The following is a 24611-nucleotide window of genomic DNA, read 5'->3' on the forward strand; positions in this document are numbered from 1 at the left end:
AGTCCATTGAGAGAAGCCAAACAGACAAGGCAGGAACGGAAAGGCAGTCAGGAGCTGATGCAGAGGCCATGGAGAAGTGCTGTTTACTGGCTTGTTTCTTATGGCTTACTCTGCGTGCTTATAAAATCCAGGACCACCAGCTCAGGGGTGGCACCACCCATAATGAGTTGGGCCCTCCCCCATCAATCACTAAGAAAATGCCCTTAAACTTGACCTTATTGAATCATTTTCTCAATTGAGGTTCCCTCCTCTCAATTGACTCTAGCCTGTGTCAGGTTGACATAAAACTAGCCAGCACACATGGTAATGTTCAATGCTTATTAGCTGTTGTTAATATTTGTAAGTATGTTTGTAGGCAAAGCTATTTAAAAGATACTTAGTTCACTTCAACATCCATGTTTGTTTTCCCACTATTCTCAAGAGGTAGAAAGTGGCATCAGTGTGGATATCCATTAACAGATGAATGGATTAAGAAAATGTATATATTCAGAATAGAATTTATACAGTCATAAGGAAAAGTGAGATCATGACATGTGCAGAGAAATAGGTGAGACTAAGTCATTATGTTAAGTGAACTAAGCAAATTTTAGAAAGACAAGTACTGTTTTCTCATATGTAACAGATTTTAAATTGTGTATAGGCCATGAAACCAGAAGGGAGATCCTGTGAGAAGGAAGAAACATTAAGACAAAGAGGGTAATAGGATCCGTATGACATGAATGCAAAGGGAGTAAATCGGATAAAGGAAATGAACCAATGATGGGGTACAGTGGAAAAAGGAACAATTAGAACAAAGTATATTGATACATATATGTGAAAATTCCATGATAAAGTTCATTACTTTGCTACATTTTAAGAGTGTTTTAAAACAACAAAAAGTATCTAGTTCAATCTTATATAAGGAAAACTTGGACGTTAAAGGCCTTCACCAGGACCTTGCTAGTAGAATTGGGACTTCAATTAAGACTTCCTAAATCTGAAGTGAGTGATTTTTTTTCATTAACTATTGTGTTTTCTATTGGAGTGCTTTATACTAGCTATGGTTTGTATTGTAATGTTGGGGGTTTTGTCCTACTCCATCTGCATGGTAAATTTCTGTTGCGTCAGTCAGCTTCTTAACATTGCTAAAATGAACTCCCTAAGGCATAAGAAAAGAGGCTTAATTTCATAGTCCTGAAGGTTCAGGGATGTGGAGCTGGCACTGGCTCAGATGTGGTAAGGTATTTGCTGTGTCACCTCACAGTGTATGGCAAGATTGAGTGTGGGGGAGAGGTAAAGAACCAGCCGTAACAGACAGGTAAGTTAGGCTGGAGAGCTGAAGGAGGCCAGACCCAGGCTGTTGTGGTGGTCTTCTCTGAGCGCTAGCCTTATCGTAGCAAGCACACACATACCCAGATTTCATCACCTCTCCCACCACATGGCAAACCAAGGTCCTATCACTGTTTATAGTCAAGCTTTTGTTCATGTGTTTTTATTAAACAAAGCTCCTGACTTGTGCAGTTACACCAGTATGGCATCTCTGCATTTCATACAGAATTTTCTTGTTGTAGTAGCACTATGGAGTTTTTTTTTGTTTTTTGTTTTTTGTTTTTTAACTTTTGGAACCAGAGTTAACAGACAAATTCTAATTTTGAGAAATAAATCATAGTAGGCAGTAGCCAGAGATAAGAGAAGAGAAAGTGGGAGAGAAAATGAGAGTTCAAGTTTTGCCTTAATGGTTGCTTTAAAAAATAAGAAAGCCAAAAGGTGCGTTTATAGGTGTAGAGTAGTTGGTACTTTTTATATATTTAAATAGTGCTTCTGAGAACTAGCCAGCTCTCCTTTCCTAGAAGCATTTGTCAATATTGGTGTGAGCTGCTGTGTCTACTGGAGGCTTGCCAGCTGCTGATGCCCCTTCCTGATCTTCTGGAGTTTCCTGCTGTACCTTATGAATCTCGATGAAATGTGAAGCCTGGCCCACACCACAACAGAATCCAAGAAACAAATTGCTTTCTCCTGCCTGCACAGGAAATGGCCTCAAAACCCAAATATGACTAATTAGATGCTTCTGACTAGAGCTGAATATAAAAATGTAAGCACAACAGAGGGCAGTAAAGGATGTAGTGGCCACAAGAAACACTCGGTTTAGAAAAAGCCACAGCAGTGGCCATCTCTTGGCCATGTTGTTCTTGTGACAGATTTAACTTTGATTTCTTGACTGTAAGCCTTATGTCTTAGCATTTCTCAGCAGTTCTGAGAGCTGCACTGGTGTCTTGTTTAGTGTGTTACACTTGTTAGTCAATCTGAAAGGGCTTCTGTTGCTCATTTTTAGTTGCCAGCTCTTCCTGGTTTTACTGACTTTTCTGAAGATGGAAATTATCTTTGTTTAAAAGGAGAAATTATCTTTGTATTCCCAGTTATTGTCATATTTCTCTTATTCCCATACAGCCTAGTTAAATATGACTTGGATTATTGGTCTTTGGAGAAGCTCGCCCTTTTTCTTCATAGTTGGTTTACTATATATACCTCCTCTCAATGTAAATGATATACTTTCTTTGCTTAGAAATCGCCCTTAGTGCTCAAACTCTTGGTTGTTTTAAACTCGGTTGAACTTTATGCACTTCCCCATGATTTTAATGACAGTAGTTGCTTACGTATCTTGCCAGTTTTGACTTTGTCTTGTGACCATCATTTTGGAATTTTAGTTGTGTTTTCAAAACCATCCATCTGACTTGGAAGTAAAGGTTTGCACTTGATGCCTTATCAAAGATAAGAATCATTGGTGTTTGTGTTTGTTTGTTTGTTTGTTTGTTTGTTTCTGTCTGTCTGTCTGTATGGTTTTTGGGGGCAGGGTCTGTGTTAGCTTTGGTTGTCCTGGATTTGCTTTGAAGACCAGGCTGGCCTCAAACACACAGCAATCCACCTGCCTCTGCCTCCTGAGTGCTGGGATTAAAAGGCCTGTGCTACCACCCTCTGCCCTTTTGGTTTTTTTGTTTTGTTTTGTTTTGTTTTGTTTTTAATAGTAACATAAAAGCACCTGTTGAAGCCTCAGCATTCTCATCTGAAACAGGATCATGATGTAGTAAACTCATATTTTATGCAGTTTTTGAAGAGACAGTAAATGCGTCTAAACAGAGCAGCTTCCACACGTTGCAGCTGTGCAGTAATATTTGTTATTTATGTTGTCTGGGAAGATTGTTGGCTAAAGGAAGGCTTACAGGAAGCTAAGGCAAAAGGCTGGCAGACTTGGCTTTGTTCTCATAAATGACCAGTTAGTACATATTTTAGGAGTTGTCATCCATATGGTCTCTATCTTTACTGTTGTGAAGAAACAGGCATAGATAATATGTAAACAACCAAAGAGTTAAATGTGTTGTTTGTGTTCCAATAAAACTTTACTGACCAAAAATAGGCAGCAGACTTGACTTGACCCTTTAGCCATACATAGATTGTTCATCTTTACATAAAACTAAAGTGGGAAAAATGTATGCATCCAATAGATTAAATTTCTTCTTTATCTTCAAGATTTCGACATTTAAAGTAAATAATGATAAAAATAGAAATTTTATTTTGAGGGTATTTTCAAAAATTCATTTCAGATACTGGATGAAAGAGTGTGATGAAAACAAGCATAAGAAGCCATGTATGAGTAAAGGGAAGAGATAGAAGTTAAACTAAAATTCTTTAAACTAAAAAGCATATTCTCTAGTGAACCTTAGGCAAGAGAAGAAGTGGGATTGTTCTATCAACTGAGCGTTGAGAATCTTTATTTACAAATGTGCAAATAGAAATTAGCCTGAATTCTTAAACTGAAAGGAATTTCTAGAGACTCTTTTCTGATGTTAAAATGTTCAGGAAAATATTCTAGAATTCTCTCCCCAGCTCTGGTGCCAGTCCCGTGACATGGTTTGGTTTCTAACTCCAGCAGTGAAAGAGAACACTACTTAGCACAGTTTTCACTGGTTCATTCATCATTAATTCAGCAAATACCAGCTGAGCACCTACAGTGCCAGCCATTGTATTAGGTAAGCATGGACACAGCAGGAGCTACTGCTTCTAAGGTGTGTGTGCTTTGGGGCAGGGGGTCGCTCATTTGAGTGTACAAGAGAACAGCAAATGTGATGATTGTGTGGGTTCTGAATAAATTGTTTTTCTTAAATACATGCAATGTGGATAAAACTTAGAAAGTAGCTTTACATTTTGTTACTAAAAAGCAACTATAAAAGTGGATAATGTAAGATCCATGAAAAATGTATATTTGGTTCCAATAGAGAATCAACACTGTAAAATACAAATTCAAATCAGAATTTCAGTTATGAGAAAAATGCATTTTTTGAGTATTGTATATGTATAGTCAACACAGCAATGTACATACAGATACACATCATTTAACTACACAGGTAAGCCTTACCCTCATCTTAGAGTGGGAACTGAGTAACTTTCCCTAGCTCTCACAGGTAAGGACAGGAGGATTTCAGCTCAGATCTGAGTCATCCCAAAAAAGCATCCTGTTCCTTTCACATCTTTATGCACTGAACATTTGAGAACTACAAATGATGGGGGTGGAGGAGGAAGTCTTCTTTCTACTTCCTTTCCACTTGTTTAGATCTCTAACGTGTTACATTAGATAGCACATACATTCCAGGCTGCAAATCTTTTTAGAAAGAATTCCAACTATGGATCACTGGGTTTGGATTTTATAAATGAAGCTACGTTTTTATCTTCTTTTTTTTTTTTTTTTTCAAACTGAGATAGAACCATAGTATTTTGAATATATTTTGTAATTTGGTAAGCTTTGCCCTTAGCTATTAAACTTTTAGTTTTATACCACAAATAAAAATTTCCTTTAAAAGCAATTTAGTATTTTAGTTACAAAATGTATGTCTCATTACTTTTAGACCTTCTACCTTCTAAAGAAAAAAAATTAACAGTTGGCAAACAAACTGACTGTATAAAATTTTAAAGTATTCCATAATTTGAATCATTTAATTGGTTATTTTGAACAAACAAAAAACCCTAAGTTGAACTAAATGCATAAGTAGGGGAATACTATCAGGGTCTTAACTTAATGATTTCTTCTTTAAAAACCTTTTTTTTTTTTTATTGTAGGTCAGAAAGGTAGATATTTAAAACTTTTTATCAACTTAAAATACTTGATAACAGGTAAACATTGAATTTCTTTACACTTAAATTTTTTCTAGCACATTTTATTTTTTACTCCATTGATACTGATACATAAATAACAAAAACCTATAATATACACATACATATACATACACATTTCCTTGCAGAACTGAGTGGTACTAGGATAATTATCCCAGAAGTCCTCATTCACCAAATTTTGTAATCTTCATTCTTAAATGTGATAGTTTGTTCATTCTGTGGTTACTTTCTTTCCTGCAAGATCCACAGCCATCACCGCCCACTATTGAAGTCCTTCCTTAAGTAATTTGTCAGTGAAAACACCCCCCAATTAGGAAGGTATCTGAGATAAGTGCCCTGTTCAGCTGTCAGAAGTGATCACTGTGGGCATGATTTTGAACTATCCTTCAAAATGCTTAGAAGTATTTAAGAGGCTACATTATTGTATATCATATTAATTAAGCCTGTGCCTTTTAAGTAAATTATAGTTGTGGGAATTACTATTCATTATTCTAAATTAGTTGTGATTCACATTTTATTTATATAACAATTAATTAACTTTTTACAAAACAAGGAAAAGGTTGGCACTCATTTTTTACATGCCTGCTTTCCCAAAAGGCAGCTAGTTTTTTGGACTAAGACAGGACTTCCTATTTCATCTCAAGCAAATAAAACCATGCCTAACTTACAGTGAATATTTGTGTAGTTAAATCAGTCTAGGTAGTATGTCTTTCTGATACCAACTCTCATCTTTTCTAACCTTTCCCTAATTTTATAAGTAAAAATCAGAGTAACAATACATTTTAAAAACAACATTCTTACTTTGAAAGTCATTTTATTATTATTGTTGTTGTTGTTGTTGTTGTTATTATTGTTATTATTGTTGTTATTATTATTATATTTGGTGTGTTAAATCTGTTTTGTAAAAACAGTTTATGTCAGATGTTAAGTATATGGCCAAGGCCATTTGTAGCGCTTTATTTTTCAAGAACTGTTTTCATAGCCACTAGTTCTTGATCTAGGAGGTGAGAAAACAGAGAAGTTGAGACTGTCATAATTGCCAAGAACCTATACCCTTGAAAGCAAAAAGGTAGCTGTAGATGACTCGAGTGTCAGTGCAGTGCCACCGACTAAGGCCCAAAAGCTTATTGGTGCACATATGGTAGATAGCAGCACTTCCCTGACTAGAAGCCTGAAGCTTCTGCACAGAGCTCTTCTCCACTGCTTAGTACCTCTCTCTTCATAGAAAATAGGAAGTAGGCATATAATGAAAATGTAAGTAAGACTTCAGTAACTTGGGGGAGGGGGTCCTAAATTCTCAGAGGGTGTGAGTCTCAAAGCAGGCTCTTTTCTTATAATGTCTTTGTCTTGCTTAGGAAAACTAGTGACGATATCAGAATTACTTGATATAGCTTCCTATCCATTCTGTTTTCTGGAAGTGTGTAGAAGAGGTTTGAAGACTTCCTTAAGTATTTGGTAACATTTAGCAGTGTGTCTGTCATGAGGCTGGAAGTTTCCTTGTGAGGTCATCTGTAGAGTCTGGTACTGGCATCTGTGCCTTTACCCTTCTGTTCCTGTTCATGTTTCATAATGGTTGATCAGTTGCATTGATCGTCCTGAATCAACCACCTTTTGATTTCTCTCTGTGGTGTCCTGATTTCAATTAATTTGATTTCTGCCCTGGCCTTTATTCTTTTGTCCTGCTTGCTTTAAGTTGCTTTTTTCCCAAATTTATTTGGTGAATGTAGAAAGGACATTACCATAAAGCCTTTCACTTTTCCTAATACATTTAATGCTGTATCTTCTCAGGGTTGCTTTGCAAAGGGCCCACCTAGAGAATCCTTTCTTTGGGTCACTCACATGGTCTTTGCAGTGTTGTTACTTGTCAGCTAAAATAAGATTTGTAATACAAGTATGAAGGAGAAAGTTTAAACACCGCTCTGTGTCTTAGGTATTTCACAGTACTGTATTAAGAATACAACATTATGATTCAGAGGAATATCTTTTAAGAAAGGCATCTTACTGGGTACTAAGGGCATTTATTACTGTATTTCATATGAGTCCATACAGATAATACTGACATGAGAAGGAAGTAATGATAATAGAGCAAACTAACTTTTATCAGTGGTTGATCTCATTAGTGTCCCTTGTTGATTTTGGTTTCTGCATTTGTGAGTGGACCTGAATGTAAGGTACAGCAAATCACCTTTATTATTTAAATTTGTTTCTAAACATTGTATATTAGGTTAAGCTGTATATTTATTATTTTCAACCACTCTGCAGAAACTTGTTCTAACCCAGCTTTGAACTGTCTTAGTTCACGTATGATCCCAGACTGGATCATAGAGTGCTTGCTTCATACAACAAAATCCTGGGTTCTGTCCTCAGTGCCACATAAAACTAGGTGTGTGTGCCTATGGTCCCATCATCCTTAGCGTCATGGTGAGTTCAAGGACTGTCTGAGCTACCTGAGACCCTGTCTGATAAACTAATGGATAGGATGGATGAACAGATGGACTAACAGACAGATACTGAACTTTAAACATTGTGGAGGGTACAAGCTTTCTTACTCTATCTTACTATTAAGGAATCTAAGATTTAGGAAGTGAGTAGTCTCTGGAACACTGATTAGTTGGGACACTAATTTTCCTACCCATTTTCTTAAGATATTATGTTCATATCTTTATATGCATATACTTTAAGTCCCTGCTGTAACATGTCACCATCAGGTGCCACGTGCCACATGTTCCATTTGAGAACAGATCATATGTACATGGTGGTTCTGTAACCAAACACCAGTGAGGTTGATAGCTGTCATAGTTTTTAAGTACATTCCTTACATATTTTAAAGTACATTCTATGATGTTTGCTCAACAAAATCAGCCAGCTACAAAACACTTGAATCTCACATTTTTCAGGGAATGTCCTCATCATAAACTATGTTTGGCTGTATTGACTTAAACAACCTGTTATAAGTCACTGTTTTCAGCTGTAGTCTTAACAAAAGATTGTTTTATTCATTAACTCAGAAGAGGAATTTAATTTCTGGTGAAACTCGGTCTTCTAAAGAGACAATATATTTGAATTGTATATTTGGGGTGAGTGCTTGGCTTATCCAGTTTAATCCCTACAACAGTGCTGTGATAGCTAGGTAATTTGATCTCCATCTTAAATTATGAAAGCGCATACACACCGAACATAAGTAATTTGCCTAGTGTTTAGTGGTGATGAACTGTATATAAGGAAGAGATAAAGAAAAAAAATATTATCTCTGCTCCCAGAATTTGCATCCTATTGAGAAAGAAGGTATATACATGTAAAAAGTAGCAAAAGCACTCTATACCTAACTGTAAAAGATGATATAGATAAAAGAAATCTTGACCTTGGGAATCTGAGAAGGAAGGAAAGGACTGACAACAATGAGAACCGAGGGCCTTGACCGAGCTGATGATGATGGCTGTGGAGTGGTAAGACTTGGGCATCTTTATCCAGAGTTTGTTTTGATGGATTGATTAAGCTAAGCTAAGTGAATAGTGTAGTTATTGAGAAAATAAATATGTTTAGGCATTTTCCTACTCTGTAGGAATTCCTTTTAAAAGGAAGTTTGAATTAAAAACATCATGCCACTGTAGAAAATGAATAACATTCAATCTATATACAGTGTCGCTAATTGAACCATATATTGTCACTAATTAAACTACATTCTAAATTTCTCAATTAAGTACAAGCCTAAAATGTTTTCCAACATACTTCATTCTAGATTCCTAGTACTTCTATATTTCAATATTTTCATTGGGAGAATGGTAGAAAAGTGGGACTAAGCTTTTCATGTCTTCAATTTACTTTGTGTATGTTGATTATGGTTAGTTGCCATAAGAATATAATCATAAGCTTCCTGATTGATAGGTTGGAGGTTTTTCCCTACTTATTTATTTATTTATCTAAAAAATAAAAACAGGCCAAATTATTTTTTTTTAATTTATTCTCTTTTAGCTTTACATTTGATGTATAAAAAGTCCCTTTTCCTAGGATAGTTTGAAGATTAGAAATCATTTATATAGCATGGTACAACACTAGATAATGTCTTAACACTATATCCCCTATTATCAAGATGAAGCCATAGTCTTCTGCTATCCATGTGACCATGAGCTTCTTCGTTGTTGTTTACAGAACACTAATGTTTTCACATTAGACCATCTCCACACACTAGTGGGTAAAATACGCACATGGGAAGCCATGCCTGGTTTTGTTTACCATTGTCTTCCCAGTGCCTGCATTACCACAGCACTTTAGTAAATACTGAAAGAAGAAGTGGATTTTATACAAGTGTTATTTCTGATAGTACATATCGTAGTAAATACAAACTCTCAGTACTTACAGACTTTAGTTACATATTGACAGCTTGCTGACTGAACTCATTAGAAATAATGGAACACAATGATATATTTCATTGCATTTAGCATTACTGTGTATTCTTTTCAGCTTTTCTAGTCATGACTTGAGTGTCATATGTTATTGTGCAGAATGTGACTCCTTTACATTTTCATTTGGCTTTGCAAAACATAAAATTTTCTTGAAACTCTTAAAGTTTTTAAGAAGTTTAACAATATATTAGATGCCTTGTTGTTTCCCTCTTCAGTCTCTTATCCACATAAAGGTAATTTTTGTTTGGCTGCTCTTAAAAGGGAGAAGATGTCAACCGGACACTAGAAGGCGGGAGGAAGCCTCTTCACTATGCAGCAGATTGTGGACAGCTTGAAATCCTGGAGTTTCTGTTGCTGAAAGGAGCAGATATTAATGTATGTATGCCATTCTAGGAATTTGTCATATGGCTTAGGGAATTGTTTACTGTAGGTAAATGAAATAATTACTTTAAATAATATAGTTCTATACAGACCATCTTTTTTTTTTTTTTTTTTTTTTTTTTGCTAATGAACTGTTAGCTGTCTCTCCCTTAGCTGTTGCTTTTCAAGTTCTAAAGTTCAGCGAGTTAACACTGTAGGTAGTAGGTGCTGCCATGTAAAAAGTCATAGGACCCTGAAGTGATAGGCTACACTAGCCTGGACTAAGGGACAGTGTGAGGAAGTCATCAGGCAGGAGCTGTCATCTCCTGACTTGAGCCCTCTGTAATTCTAGGATTGTAGGGACTTGTTTTGGTGGTCATGATAGTGAAAGCGCTAACTCTTCACCATGCCAGCTGGCCCAATCTGGCAGTCTTCTCTGCCTCCTCATTGGCGTTTGTACCCCTCTTCTTCCTTCCTGAACCACTCTGGCATTTCTACAGTAGTGAGAAAGATAGATTCAGAGAAACTACTTATCACATCCGTAGCAATTAAAAGATTTGAGATTAGGTCAGATTTCTGGTCCACACTGACTACCCAGAAAAAGCATTACTTGTGGACTTGGGCTTCTTGATAATTTTTAAGGAACCAAAAATTTCTCTCTGGAAGTATTTTTATTCAGAAAAGAAAATGGGTATTAATTTTAAATAGTCATAAGAATTCCCGAATTAAATGTAGAAAGAGGGTGTGGTGTTTTGTTTGTTTGTTTTTTAGGTAGGTAAAATTACTCTTTGTTCTATAGGCTCCAGATAAACATCATATTACCCCTCTCCTGTCTGCTGTCTATGAGGGTCATGTTTCCTGTGTGAAATTGCTTCTGTCAAAGGTAAGGCCAAGGTTCATTTTTACCCCTTATTTTAAAACCCTCATTACTTTGTAACTATTTAAGCTAAGTGTGGCTGCAGGGACAGAAGACTAGAGGCAGTATCCACAGTCGAGATCTACACAAGTGTTAGTTATAACACGGCCTACAGACTGTTTGCTTCCAGTTTGTGATAGTTGAAGATCTTGGCCTAGTTTCTTTTACAAGAAAATCTTGTTAAGCAAAAGAAGTCAGCTATGTGAGCAAGCATTAGTGATGCCATCATTGTGGATGCGTAGTACAATTTGCACACTGCCACAGGGTCATAGCCCACACTTGACACGGGTTTGAAATTTTACACTTTTTTTTCTGTTGTCTGTACTGAGAAAGATATCAGAGATGCTTTACTAAACAGGCTCTCTAGTTTGTTTATGTGATTGAGATATGATGAGTGATCTTTGTTAATATAAGGTGTGATGCAGAATTTACCCTTAGGATAACCAGTTAGTAGCAACCATTCTAGCTGTGTTATGTGCTGTAAGGGAAGAAATCTCCATAGAAACCAAGCTTGTATTTCATGACCACACAATAGAGAATGATAGCCTCATTTCTACTTGGGATCTTTGATTATGGTCTGCTAAAAGCAAGCATCAAGGAAAAAGAAGAAACTAAATTGGTAAATGTGTATAAAGGTTTGTCAAGTGCCTGACATAATATTTATATAATCAGTAAAGAGTCGTTTTTATTAATAACTACGGCCAAAGATGGGCTTTACATTGTTGTTGATTGAGTTTTAATATAACAGAGAATTGGCAAAGATAAAGCATTTTTATCTTAACTTACTCACTACCCTCTTAGAGCTCTATAGCATGGCCTATAACATTGGTGTTGAATTCTAGTTTCATAGAGAACAAAAACTAGGTATACGTAAATGTAGTTTCCATCCTTTTGTATTCTGTATGTATGTTAACATTTTAAACTACCATATATTTCTATAAATAACACAGACCTTCAAAAACCAAAATAAATGAAAATGATATTCTCAGCCGTTATAGTGGCTCTAGTATCAGTGATAAAGTGATCTCAAAAATTTCCATACACTATCGTCACGTTTCATCCCTGGGAATTTCTTTCTTAATCTTTTTTTTTCCTTCCTTCCTTCCTTCCTTTCTGTTTCAAAGACTTATCACTAGAAGCTACAGATATTGATTGAAATTTCATGAAAGATTTATTCCAATAGTAATTAAGGCCGTCTATATTAAGGATACTTAAACCCAGTTTAGACAGACTTCAGTAAAGTCTTCCTGGCTCATGTAACTGTGTAGTTGAGGCACAGTTTATACACCACATAGCATGATTTTTTTTCATGTTTTCTTCCTCAGCATTGACTGAATGTCCATGGCCGCCTCCTGTCTTCTATCTAAGTGTAATAGTTAAAGAATGGGGGCTGGGGACAGTGGGGGAGTCATTCTTTCACTGACCTTCTCTGCTCAGTGAAGTGTTTTGTTCTCTGAAAATAAAAACCCCTGGGATCCTTTTAGATAGGATAATTTACTAAATTCAGCATATTCTTTCCTCTTAGCCATTTCTTGAACTATAAGTAGAACTTTTTTTTCTTCTGGTATACTTGTTTTTCTTCATAGGAAAACAAAACAAGACATACTTATCCTAGAGAAGAGCCAGTCACTGTTCTAGATTCTTTAGTTTGAAATATGCTTCTTCAACTCCTTTAGATATGTAGGTGTCCATTAGTAAAGAATACTCTACAATAAAGAATTCTTAAAATGCTGTATTAGGCTATACTATGGTGTCCTAATATTTGCTTTTTAAATATGTGCCATGTTGCCAAATTTCCGAGTTGCCTTAACTAGTTTGTTATTTTATATTCATTTGGGTCTATGCCTTGTTTTGTTGTCAAGAAATTGACATTAGAGAATTCTGATTGGTGGCAGATTAGTTACAGTTGTGTAGAGACTGGTGTCTTGCGAACTTTTTAAACATTTTATAAAGCAATAGGAAAAATTTTAGTTCTCCTTTCTCAAAATTAATTACTTTGATTTTTTTTCATTGCATGAGCTTTTCTTTTTTATCAGTGGTGCTCCTTTAGAAACTGTTAATCGCTAAAATAGTGCTATCCCAATATATTTAAAAGATACAGTCAGTATTTCAGTCTAAGTCTGCCTTTCACCAACACTAGAATCTTTATAGATTCCAGAATCAGTCACATTCCTTGTTTCTTATGCAGCTAGTATACTGTTAGTGTAAGAAAAGGGTACAATAATAAGCAACAACTTAGAAACACTCAGTGTGATCACAACTAATAGGTCACAGAAACAAAGAAAATGCTAGAATCAAAACTATATTTGCTAAGTAATCATTTCTCTCAAGTCAGATAGCACAAGCATTACCTCTTTTTATGGATAAGGAGACTCTCTGGAGGACATCTGTCTGCCTGAAGGTGTAACAGAATTTAACAGATCCAAAATCTGTTCCAAGATATGACTCAACAGCCTGTGTTCTCTCTACTACTGAAAAATACCTTTGGGAGTCATCAGAGCAGTTGTGAGGCATGGAACATACCTGTAGATAGACATGCAGACTAATGTTTAATTGCTAAGCTCATAATATCAGACCTCTATTTCAAAACTGAAGTCTACCCACATGACATCACGTCCTGGTTTGTTTGGGGTTTTTTGGCGGGCGGGCTTGATTTTGGTTTTGGTGTGTGTGTGTGTGTGTGTGTGTGTGTGTGTGTGTGTGTGTGTGTGTGTGTGTGTGTGTGTGTGTTCGTTCCCACCCACTGACTGAAAAGGTAATTTTTAAATTAATGAATTAATTAATGTCTGTAGTAGACATTACAAAGGGGATTCATTGACAAGAAATGATAGTGAACCCTTAAAACACAGAGAACAAGCTAGAGTCAAAGAGAACATTTTCAACTCTATAGAAGACAGGATTTTTACAGAAGGTAGAGGCTGATGCAAGCCCAGACATACTTGGTGTCCTGATCAGCAAGTGTCATGGACGTTGAATGTGCTTAAAGAAGAAGCACAATGCAAGAAAGAATCAGGAAGAAAAACTGGGATGTGAGTAAATCTAAGCAGATCTGAAAATACAAAGTGAATGTTAGCTAACTCCAGAGCACTGGTAAGTGAGTGTGTGATACTGACACCCATGAGAAAAGAATGGTGACTAATAACACAGCATCAAGTATAAGGGCCAAGCTCACTATGCTTCTGCCTGTTTTTATCAAAGCAAAAATAGACTGTGGTGTAATCATGTGTCATTTAGAATTGTAATTATCTCAGTTGAATAAAGTTCTCCTTTTTGCCCTAAAAAATCTTTACCAGGAAATTCTGTGAAATATGAGCCGTGCTGCAAAAATACAGGCCAGGCTCCTGTAATCTCTGTACTTGGAAAGTGGAGTTAGGCTACATAGCGTTCAAGAGCAGTCCACGCTACTAACAAGCCCTAACAAGCATACATGCCGTGTGTGCCAGGGTTTGTTCTGAGGGATGGGGGATGGTTGCCTTTGCAAATCATGTGATCTTAGTCATAATTTTGCAATAGCAGCTCCATGTATTCCATCAGTGAGTGGGGAGTAAAAACAAGTAGTTAGACCGTAGTTTACTGATCAGCCCCTACTATGTCTCACAAGTATATTAGATTTTATAATGAGTACCATTTTCGAGTTTTAACTTTGAGTGGCGAGATGTTTCTTCCAAAGTTGAATGTGTGTCATCTTGGACACAGCACTTACTGTTGAAAGGATTGAATGTAGCCAAAAGAGTTCATAAAACATTTATCTGGGATCATCATGGTTCATTACTAAACTCTTCTGGTTCCTATTTCAAATACCAAAATAATAGCATGAGCACATTATTTGAAGAGGGTTGATAGTAAAACCATATTTTTTGAACTCATAATATTTTTAGCAAATGGGCTTTTATAAGCCTCAAAGTCATTTATTCTCAAGTTACATGTAGTATGACATTTTAGTTTACTTTCAAGGTAATAAAAAAAAAATTCCCCAAGAGAAATACTTAGTAGTTTGCTTGTAACACTTTTACACTGTCATGTTGAACATTTCTTACATTATTTATGAGATAATAAATTTTCTTCATTATTACTTTTTAAAAACCCCTTGTAATTTATGTAATTTCTTAGAGTTTATATAAGTGATAATAAAGGATTTAAAAGTAGTCCAGTATCCTTGACCTTTAACCCTAAGAAAAATATTTCTAAATCCATGTTAGTATATGATATTTTGAAAAAATACCCTAAATGTTTACTTCTTTTGTTTTTGTTTTGTTTTGTTTTTCAAGACAAGGTTTCTCTGTGTAGCCTTGGCTGTCCTGGACTCACTTTGTAGACCAGGCTGGCCTTGAACTCACAGTGATCACCTGCCTCTGCTGGGATTAACAGCATGTGCCAATATTAACTTCTTTTACCAATCACTTTTAAGTGTTACTTTGTCAGCACACTGCATTGCTTATGTGATATGCACTGCTATTAAAGTTAATAGGAGCTAGGCATGGTGACTCGTCCCTGTAATCCCAATACTCAGGATGCTAGGACAGGAAGATGTATCTGAGGCCAGCTTGGGCTATAGGTTAAGACCTTTGTCTCAAACAGCCAAAATCAAATAAATACAGTAGGACTAGGAATTCTTTTAAATGGACATGTTACATCCTAGCATAAAAAAATAAAGTGCCATGAAATGAAAACTCAATTAAAATTTCAAAGTACTATATTCTTACTGTATTTTAGATTGTAAAAACAGATGGCGTATTTAATTTGTTTTTATAAACTATCATTTTGTTACTAATTATTTTTTGAATTTGAAGGCTTTATCTTCCAAGAGGAAGTCCAAAGAAACTTTGTTTTCCTTTCTCATACTATGGCAAAGAACTTAACTTCTTAAGAAGTCTACTTATAAGCGTGGAAGGAGGGGGCAGGGAGAGAAGTAACAACCCATTACTCTGCAGCTGTAATTTCAGTGGTTCACCACTATTTTGGATCACTCTATAAGCTGTTTCATCTGTTAAGATTTTTTTAAATTGTTCTGCTAAGAAAATAAACAAAACCATCTTCTCTGTTAACAGGGTTGGATTTTTTCAAAATGAGCTTACAGATGTAGTAGGTTTCCTTATGGTATTTTCATATGTACTCATTTAGTAAAGCATCTCCCCTACCCCCCCCCTCCTCACCATGTGCCTTGTCCCCCCTTAAACCCTGGAACCCCTAGTGTTCTCTGCTTCCACTATCACATCACAACTATCATACTCCCCTCAACCCTTGTGATTTAAAGCCTCTTTTTTCTGTCTTGTGTCCCTTTCTAGTTTCTGGGCCGCTGTACATCCTCACTCTCACATAAATATAACAAAATTATGAGTTAGGATCTGTATTGGAGAGAGAATAAATGTTTCCTGTTTGTCTTTCTGAATCTTGGTCACCTTAGTGTAGGATTTTTCAGTTCTAACCATTGATGTTTTAAATAAACATGCTTTCTACTTTTTTCTTCTTCTTTTTCTCTCTTTTGAGCAAGCAGCCCCTTGGGCATGAAACGTAAGTCAATTTCAAGTTCCTGCACAGTTGAGTCACCAGGAAAGTATCTGGTATATTTTGTAACTTGGAATGAAAATTAGATATATAAGATATAAGATAGGGCTAAAACTCTGCCCTTGTAGACAAGCAAATAAGGTGAGCTCAAAGGGAGGGTCATTTTTACTCAAATTATTCACTAACTTTAGCCCAGTACATAAGTTTGGTGTCAAATAATTTTAGGGCTACTTACTCAAAGAATTCAACATGCCCTTCTCAATTGCCTCATTTTAAGAAGAGATTGCACCATAAAGAGACTAGCAACATCCTTTAGTTAACCAATCTACCCTGTAAGGACCGAAGAGCTGTTCTGATAGGTTTGTAAATGTTATATACAAATATACCATTATAAATGTACTATTTTCATCCATTTATTTCTTTCAAACTAGAGTACAGTATTATGATAGATGGTTTCTGCTGGTGACATGCATGTACTGTGAACTGTAACACCTATTCTCAGTTTCACTTCCTGGTTTTGAACAAGTTCCTTAACGTCTCATTTTTTGTTTTTGTTTTTTTGTTTTGTTTGTTTTGGTTTTGGTTTTGGTTTTGGTTTTTTGAGACAAGGTTTCCCTGTGTAGCCTTGGTGGTCCTAGACTTGCTTATAGACCAGGCTGGCCTTGAACTCACAGTGATCTGTTTGGGTCCAGGGCTCACCTCATACATTCCATAAGAGGAGCTGTTCTGATAGGTTTGTAAATGTTATATACAAATGTACCATTATAAATGTTTATCCAAAAGAGTAATTTATCCATAAGAGGATAAATAACTCACAGCTAAGTAACATTCTCAATGTGCAAATACTGTTTTGAGTGTTTAAAATAGATTAGGTCTCCAGGCACAGTTGCACAAGCCTATGATCTCAGCACTGGGGGAGGAAAAGGGAGGTGGATCTCTGAGTTCAAAGCCAGCCTGGTATACAAGGCCAGCCAAGCCTACACAGAAAACCCTGCCTCAAAACATAAAATAAAATAAAATAGATGAGGTCACTTAATGTATCCCAACAGCCCTACTAACTAGGAATGATGGAAAGGGCATATTTTACTGTTGGGAAAACTACATAAAAGAGTAAGGAAACTTGCCCAAGTTCACACAGCTGGTAAGAAGGTATCTTAGTTCACTTTCTGCTGGTTTTATAGCAAAATGGCAAAGCCTGTCTTAACTAATTTTTTTATTAAATGGTTTTTTATCTTTTACATATTCATGTGTATTACACATACATACAATAAACTACTTATAGCAAGAAGAACCATGAAACAATCAGGAATTATTACAGATGTTACATTCTTAGTGTTTTGGCAGCCTTGAAGAGAACATCTTTTCTATTTTGGTGCATCTAAAATTCTGAATGTAAATCAATATCATATCTCATCTTTATCGACTTAAAACATCTATCTAGACCTAAAAACATCTTAACCCCTAAACAACTAAACTTAATTATAAAACTAAACTATCTGGTCTTCAACCCCATCAGAGACTTGAGAAGGAGTAAAATTAATTACCTGAGTATACAGGGGGTACAAGTTAGCAGCTTCCCAAATGAGAAGATGACGGAGATAGTTTGCTACCTGAGGATCACCCAAAACTCTCTATAATGTTGGAACATCATCTTCAGCCTTCTGGCCCAGACATTTTTGTGAGGTAGGAACTACTGAGGACTTGCTTACCCTGTCTTGGCAGGGTTTGGCCATCAACTCTGCCTGCATCCAAGCTTGTCCATTTTTAGGCAGTATTCTGTCTGTGGCAGAAATGGGGACATTTTGTCTAATAGTTGGTTTGCCACATTTGAAGCCATCTCCATAAGAAGATTCTTTGATGCTCATCATCATCTTTGAGGTAGGCTCGGTGTTGCCAGGAGTTAACCTGTCTGATTGTAAACGTATCTTTGAAATAATAAAAGACATCTTTAAATGTCATATTCTGTATGTCTCTGAGGTTTTTGAAGACCTTATCTTTCTATAGAATCATATCTATCTGTTACACCTAGGATGTATATTCTTGTGATAAAAATAGACTAGTGATTGATATGACCATGACTTGATCAACTAACAATTAACTTGTATAACGTATTTATCCTAAACAGCCTGCAATAGCATTTTCAAAGTATGGGAAGTAAACCTTGTCTTATAATTGAGTTGTATGGGTAGAATACCACATATTAGAGTAGAAATAGATATAATGTATGTGAAGAATAATCTTATACTTGCATTCTATACCACTGTATATAAAATTAAACTTATTTTGCATCTATATACAAAATTTTATACCAGTGAATTAAAAATAACCTTGTGAGTAACAATTGAGGCATTAAGTTAAGGAGTAGATTCACTACTCTACTTTTTGTACTATCCTGACTATATATTTCTGTATTGCCCCGTTCTTTCTTTTCAACCCAATCTCCAAACCTAAGAATGGAAGGAAAAGGAAAAGAGAGACATCCCTGAGTCCAACCTTGTTTTCTCTCTAAATAAGACTAATGATAACTTATAACTAATTCCCATTGAAAATAACCCTCTATAGCCCAAGAAAGCAACCAAAAACCTACCCAACTTCCCTTAAAGAAAATGGGGCATCGTTCCTTTAAGGTTTCTTCTGGCTGATTTGGGATGAATCATACCTTTGTAGGGGTCCAAATAAATTTGGGGAAAATGGTTAAACAATCTAGGAATAGCATTTGTGGTCCAGTTTCTAAATGTTGAGAAATTCCAGGCTTTATTAGAGCAATGTGTGAGACGGTCTGAAATGCTGGACCAATTGAAATCAGAAGCTTTCTTCAAAGCTGTCCTGGGAGCTGTCTTGTTCTGATGAGGAACAGCAACTGAAGTACTTGGTGCTGGAACATGAAGGATGCAGGATGTCAGTGTCAGCATGCTGAGAGGAATGCATCCTGTCAGGTCTGATCCAGTGTCAGTGTCCAGTTCTTTTGTTCTGAAAACATATTTTTCACAAGCATTATATAGTCTTAAATTTTTAAATGTATAATGTGTGCATGATGCACAGAACAATTGAGGCTGGTTCTCTGCTCTTTGTATGAGAAGAAAAAATATATCTGTAAATCTTCATACATGCCATACAAAGAATAGGATCTAATAATAATTCATATGGATTCTGTAGCCAGCAAGAACCATTGTCTATGCCTAGACATTCGTGTCTCAGCCAGTCTCAGAGCAATTCCCATATAGTAGGATTAGCAATATAAATTACCTACTTGTTCTGCAGTTTAAATTCTTCATATCCCTATCCCCCCTGCCTCCCTCCTTCATCTCCTTTCCCTCCCTCTCCTAGTCCTCAGAAATAGGAGCCTTCCTCCCCTAACTTCGGACCTCAGTGTATCAAATCTCATCTGTACTACCTGTGGCCTCTTCCTCTATGGCCCTGCCAGGGGGAAATGATCAAAGTTTGGTGGCCAGAGTCAATGTCCGAAGTAGTCCCTACTCTCCATATTGTGGGACCCACAAGGAGACTGTTCTGAGAAGAGGGTCTAGGTCCACATCATATATGGTCCATGGTTGGTGCATCAGTCTCTGTATTGTGTTGTGGTTATCCTGTATTATGTGACTAATATCTGCTAATGAGTAAGTATATACCATGCATGTTTTTCTGGGTCTGGGTTACCTCACTCAGGATAATGTTTTCTAGTTCCATCCATTTGCCTGCAGATTTCAAGATTTCTTTGTTTTTAATAGCTGAATAGTATTCCATTGTGTAAATGTACCACAGTTTCTTTATCCATTCTTCAGTTGAGGGACATCTAGGTTGTTTCCAGATCCTGGCTATTACAAATAAAGCTGCTGTGAACATAGTTGAGCAAACGTCCTTTTTCTGTGGTCGAGCATCATTCTGGGTATATGCCCAGGAGTGGTATGGCTGGGTCTTGAAGTAGAATTATTTCCACTTTCCATAGAAAGCACCAGATTGATTTCCAAAGTGGTTTTACAAGTTTGCACTCCCACCAGCAATGGAGGAATGTTCCCCTTTCTCTACATCCTCGCCAGCATGTGCTGTCACCTGAGTTTTTGATCTCAGCCATTCGGATAAGTGTAAGATGGAATCTGAGTCATTTTGATTTGCATTTCCCCAATAACTAAGGATATTGAGCATTTCCTTAAGTGTTTCTTAGCCATTCGATATTCCTCTGTTGAGAATTGTCTGTTTAGCTTTGTACCCCATTTTCTAATTGGGTTATTTGGTTTGGTAGTGGTTAATTTCTTGAGTTCATTATATATTTTAGATATTAGCCATTTGTGGCATGTAGGGTTGGCAAAGATCTTTTCCAATCTGTAGGCTGTGGTTTTGTTCTGTTGACAGTGTTCTTCGCCTTACAGAAGCTTTCCAGTTTCATAAGGTCCCATTTATTAATGGTTGATCTTAGGGCTTGAGCTAGTGGTGTTCTGTTCAGGAAGTTGTCTTCTGTGCCAATGAGCTCAAGGTTCTTCCCCACCTTTTCTTCTAACAGATTTAGTGTCTCTGGTTTTATGTTGAGGTCCTTTAATCCATTTGGACTACAGTTTTGTGCAGAGTGACAAATATGGATCTGTTGGCATTTGTCTACGTATATAGCCATGCAGTTAGACCAGCACCATTTGTTGGAGATGCTATCTTTTTTCCATTCTATAGACATGGCTTCTTTGTCAAAAATCAGGTGTCTATAGGTATGTGGCTTTATTTCTGAGTCTTTGATGCAATTCCATTGATCAACCAGCCTATTTCTATGTCAGCAGTTTTAATTACTATTGCTCTATAGTACAGCTTGAGATCCGAAATGGAGATTCCTCCAAAAGATCTTTTATTGTACAGGATTGTTTTAGCTATCCTGGGTTTTTTGTTTCTCCATATGAAGTTTGAGAATTGCTCTTTCAAAGTCAGTAAAGAATTGTTTGGGTATTTTGATGGGAATTTCATTGAATGTGTAGATTGCTTTTGGTAAGAATGCCATTTTTGCTATATTGATTCTCCTGACCCATGAGCATGGGAGATCTTTCCATCTTCTGAAATCTTCAAATTCTTTCTTCAGAGATTTCAAGGTTTTTTTTCACACAGGTCTTTCATTTTCTTGGTTAGAGAATACACCAAGATACTTTATATTATTTGAGACTATTGTGAAGGGTGTAGTTTCCCTGACTTCTTTCTCAGCTTGTTTGCAATTTGTGTACAGAAGGGCTACTGACTTTTTTTAGTTGATTTTGTATTTAGGCACTTTGCTGAAGGTGTTTATTGGCTGTAGGAGTTCCTTGATAGAATTTTTGGGGTCGCTTATATATACTATCGTATCATCTATGAATAGTGATACTTTGAGTTCTTCCTTTCCAATTTGATCTCCTTTAGTTGTCTTATAGCTCTAGCTACGACTTCAAGTACTATATTGAAGAGATATGGGAGAGAATGGACAGCCTTGTCTTGTCTCTGATTTCAGTAGAATTGATTTAAGTTTCTCTCCATTTAGTATGATGTTGCTATAGGTTTGCTGTATATCGTCTTTATTATGTTTAGGTATGTGCTTTGTATCCCTGCTCTCTCCATGACTTTTAACATGAATGGGTATTGGAGTTTGTCAAATCCTTTTTCGGCATCTACGGAGATGATCATGTTGGGGTTTTTTCTTTCAGTTTATTTATATGATGAATTACATTGATGAATTTCTGTATGTTGAACCATGCCTGTATGCCTGGGATGAAGCCTACTTGGTCATGGTGAATGATGGTGATTGGTGTATTCTTGAATTCAGGTTGCGAGTATTTTATTGAATATTTTTGCAGCAATGTTCATAAGAGAAATTTATCTGAAATTCTTTTCTTTGTTGAGTCTTCTGTAGTTTAGGTATCAAGGTGACTGTGGCCTCATAGAATGAGTTTAGTAATGTTTCTTCTGATTATATTTTGTGGGATAGTTTGAAGAGAATTGGTATTAGCTCTTCTCTGAAGGTCTGGTAGAATTCTGTGCTAAATCCATCTGGTCCTGGGTGGCGGCAACTGCTGCTGCTGCTTTTGCCACCCTTTTGACGACTGCCTCAATTTGTTTACCTAATCTTGATTCAATTTGATAGTTGGTAGCTATCAAGAAAATTGTCCATTTCATTTAGGTTTTCACCTCCTCAAGATGGTGGACAGTGGGTGTTAGAGCCTGCACCCAGCTCAGCTCAGCTGGGTCCCCTGTCTGTATCCCAGTTGGGTCAAGCAGAAGAGGAGTGGGTTGATAGATTTCCAAGCCCAAAGCCACTCAAGTTCCCTACAGTCCTTTCCGAGATGACAGGGCTCTGCCTATCTGCTCTGTGTTCCAGATGGGCTAGGCCAAGATACAGCTTGGGGCCTGCAAGAGATCCAAGCCTGAAGTGCTTGGGTTCCCCTCCCAGACCTTCTTGAGATGGCAGCAAATATCAGTCTTGGCCCACACCAGACTCAGCTCTGTCTATCTGTTCTGTACCCCAGATGGGCCAGGCTGATAAGCAGCTGAGTGGCTGAGGAGGACCAGAGTCCAAAGCTGCTGGAGTACCCCACATTCTTTCTCAAGATGGCAGCTAATGTGGACTGTGGCTGGTGCTAGCACTCTCTCTGCCTGTCTCCTCTTTCTCCCAGATCTGGTAAGCAGCAGATGGGCAAGAGAGCCCAAAGCTGCAAGGATGTCTTACAGTCTTTCTCAAGATGGCAGCTAATGTGGGTTATCCCCCGGGATTTTTCTGTAGGTTAGCTGGGTAGTCGGGTCGGACTCACCCATGCTCCACACAGTGTGGATCCCACTCACCTGGGAATCAGCAGCGCTGGTGTTTTGTAGAACTCAGTTTGGTCTTTAAGGTTGCTGTGCAGTCCTGGTTGTCCTGCTCATCAGAAGTGGTGTGTGTTTGGCACCGCCATCTTGGATCCCCTGCCTGTCCAATTTATAATGAATAAGGATTTACTTGACTCTTGGCTTTAAAGGCTGGAAAGTATAAGCATATAGTGCTAGTAACTTTCCAGAGCCATTGTGCTACATCATCCTTTGTCAAATTGACAATATTAATCATCACAGGGCCACACATTCAAACCATAACAGGGGTGTAGACATTGAAACCGTCTCCAGTGGCCCTCTAATCACTACATTATATAAGTGTGCTGTGTGTGTAAGCTATTTGCTGCAGTGCCTAGCACTATAAATTGTCAGTAAGTACTAAGACTAGTCAGGATGGATAGAATATCAGAGTAGAGAAGACTTGCTGCTGCAGGAATGAAGGGTTCCTCAAATGTACTTCATCAAAGAACTTTGTTTCAAGGGTCAACACACCTTCATCTAAAACTTACAATGTTTCAGCTACTAGGAGAGCTCAATTCTGAATGTCCTTGGAGAAGACAATTTAAAAGTGCATTTGTATTTATCCCATCTTATTTTCATGAAAATATTATGTAAAACCTTCAAATATTTTTGTTCTTCTAACAAAAAGTTTGCATTAGAGACATTAACATCTAATTTATCAAGAAGTAACAGAACACAAATGTACATCATTATAGCTACATTATATCTACAGCTGGTCACTGTATCCCAGTAAGAAAGAATATAAAATGGAAGGTTGTACAACATTGCTCTAATGTGTATTGCTCGGGGTGGGGGCTCTTAGAGGCATAAGTTGTGGTAGCTGCTTGGAATGCTTTTGAAGTACTTGACTCTTAAAAGCTAAGTAAAGTTGGAGCTGGAGGGGGAGACGTCAGTAAAAACATAAAGACCTGAGTTCAGATTCCCAGTACCCACACGAAAACCATACCAGCGCTCAACTGTCATCTCAGCTACTGGGGAGATGGACATAAGAGGATCTGTGGAGCTCACTAGCCAGCCATACCAGCCATTTGGTGAGCTCCAGGTTTAGTGAGAGATCATGTCTCAAAAAATAAAAGACAAGTAGGACACAGTTAAGGAAGACATACAACAATGACCTCTGGCATCTGCACACATGTGTATTCACACACACACACACACACACACACACACACACACACACACACACACCAAATTTAAAAGGGTAAGAGTTTGTTAGAGTTGATTGGGTAGGAAGAAAAAGAACAGCTGAGACAGACAGTAGCAGCAACACTTAGCCCACCAGGTAAATTAAAGCTTTCAGCCAGCACTGTAGTTAGTGTGTGCCATTCTCCATTACACAGTGGGTATACTGTTACAGGCAGTGTAGTGCAGATGGAGACTCACTCTTAGCTGGGAAGTTCAGAGACATACATTGAAGACCTGGATCCACAGCATTATACCAGGAAATTAGTGAACAGATG

At 37.1% G+C, this 24611-nt stretch overlaps 1 protein-coding gene across 1 annotated transcript in view; it reads left to right on the forward strand.

Moving 5' to 3' along the window:
- The window catches only part of MTPN (myotrophin), a 38854-nt gene that overhangs the window by 5737 nt on the left and 8506 nt on the right, over positions 1 to 24611 (forward strand). Inside the window, exons 2-3 of the mRNA XM_084788112.1 lie at positions 9807 to 9920; positions 10705 to 10788. Of these exons, the coding sequence (XP_084644238.1) occupies positions 9807 to 9920; positions 10705 to 10788 (198 nt within the window). The remainder of the gene's footprint in view (positions 1 to 9806; positions 9921 to 10704; positions 10789 to 24611) is intronic.

This window comes from Acomys minous, assembly GCF_964271855.1.
Source record: "Acomys minous genome assembly, chromosome: 6".
NCBI classification, from domain to species: Eukaryota; Metazoa; Chordata; class Mammalia; order Rodentia; family Muridae; genus Acomys; species Acomys minous.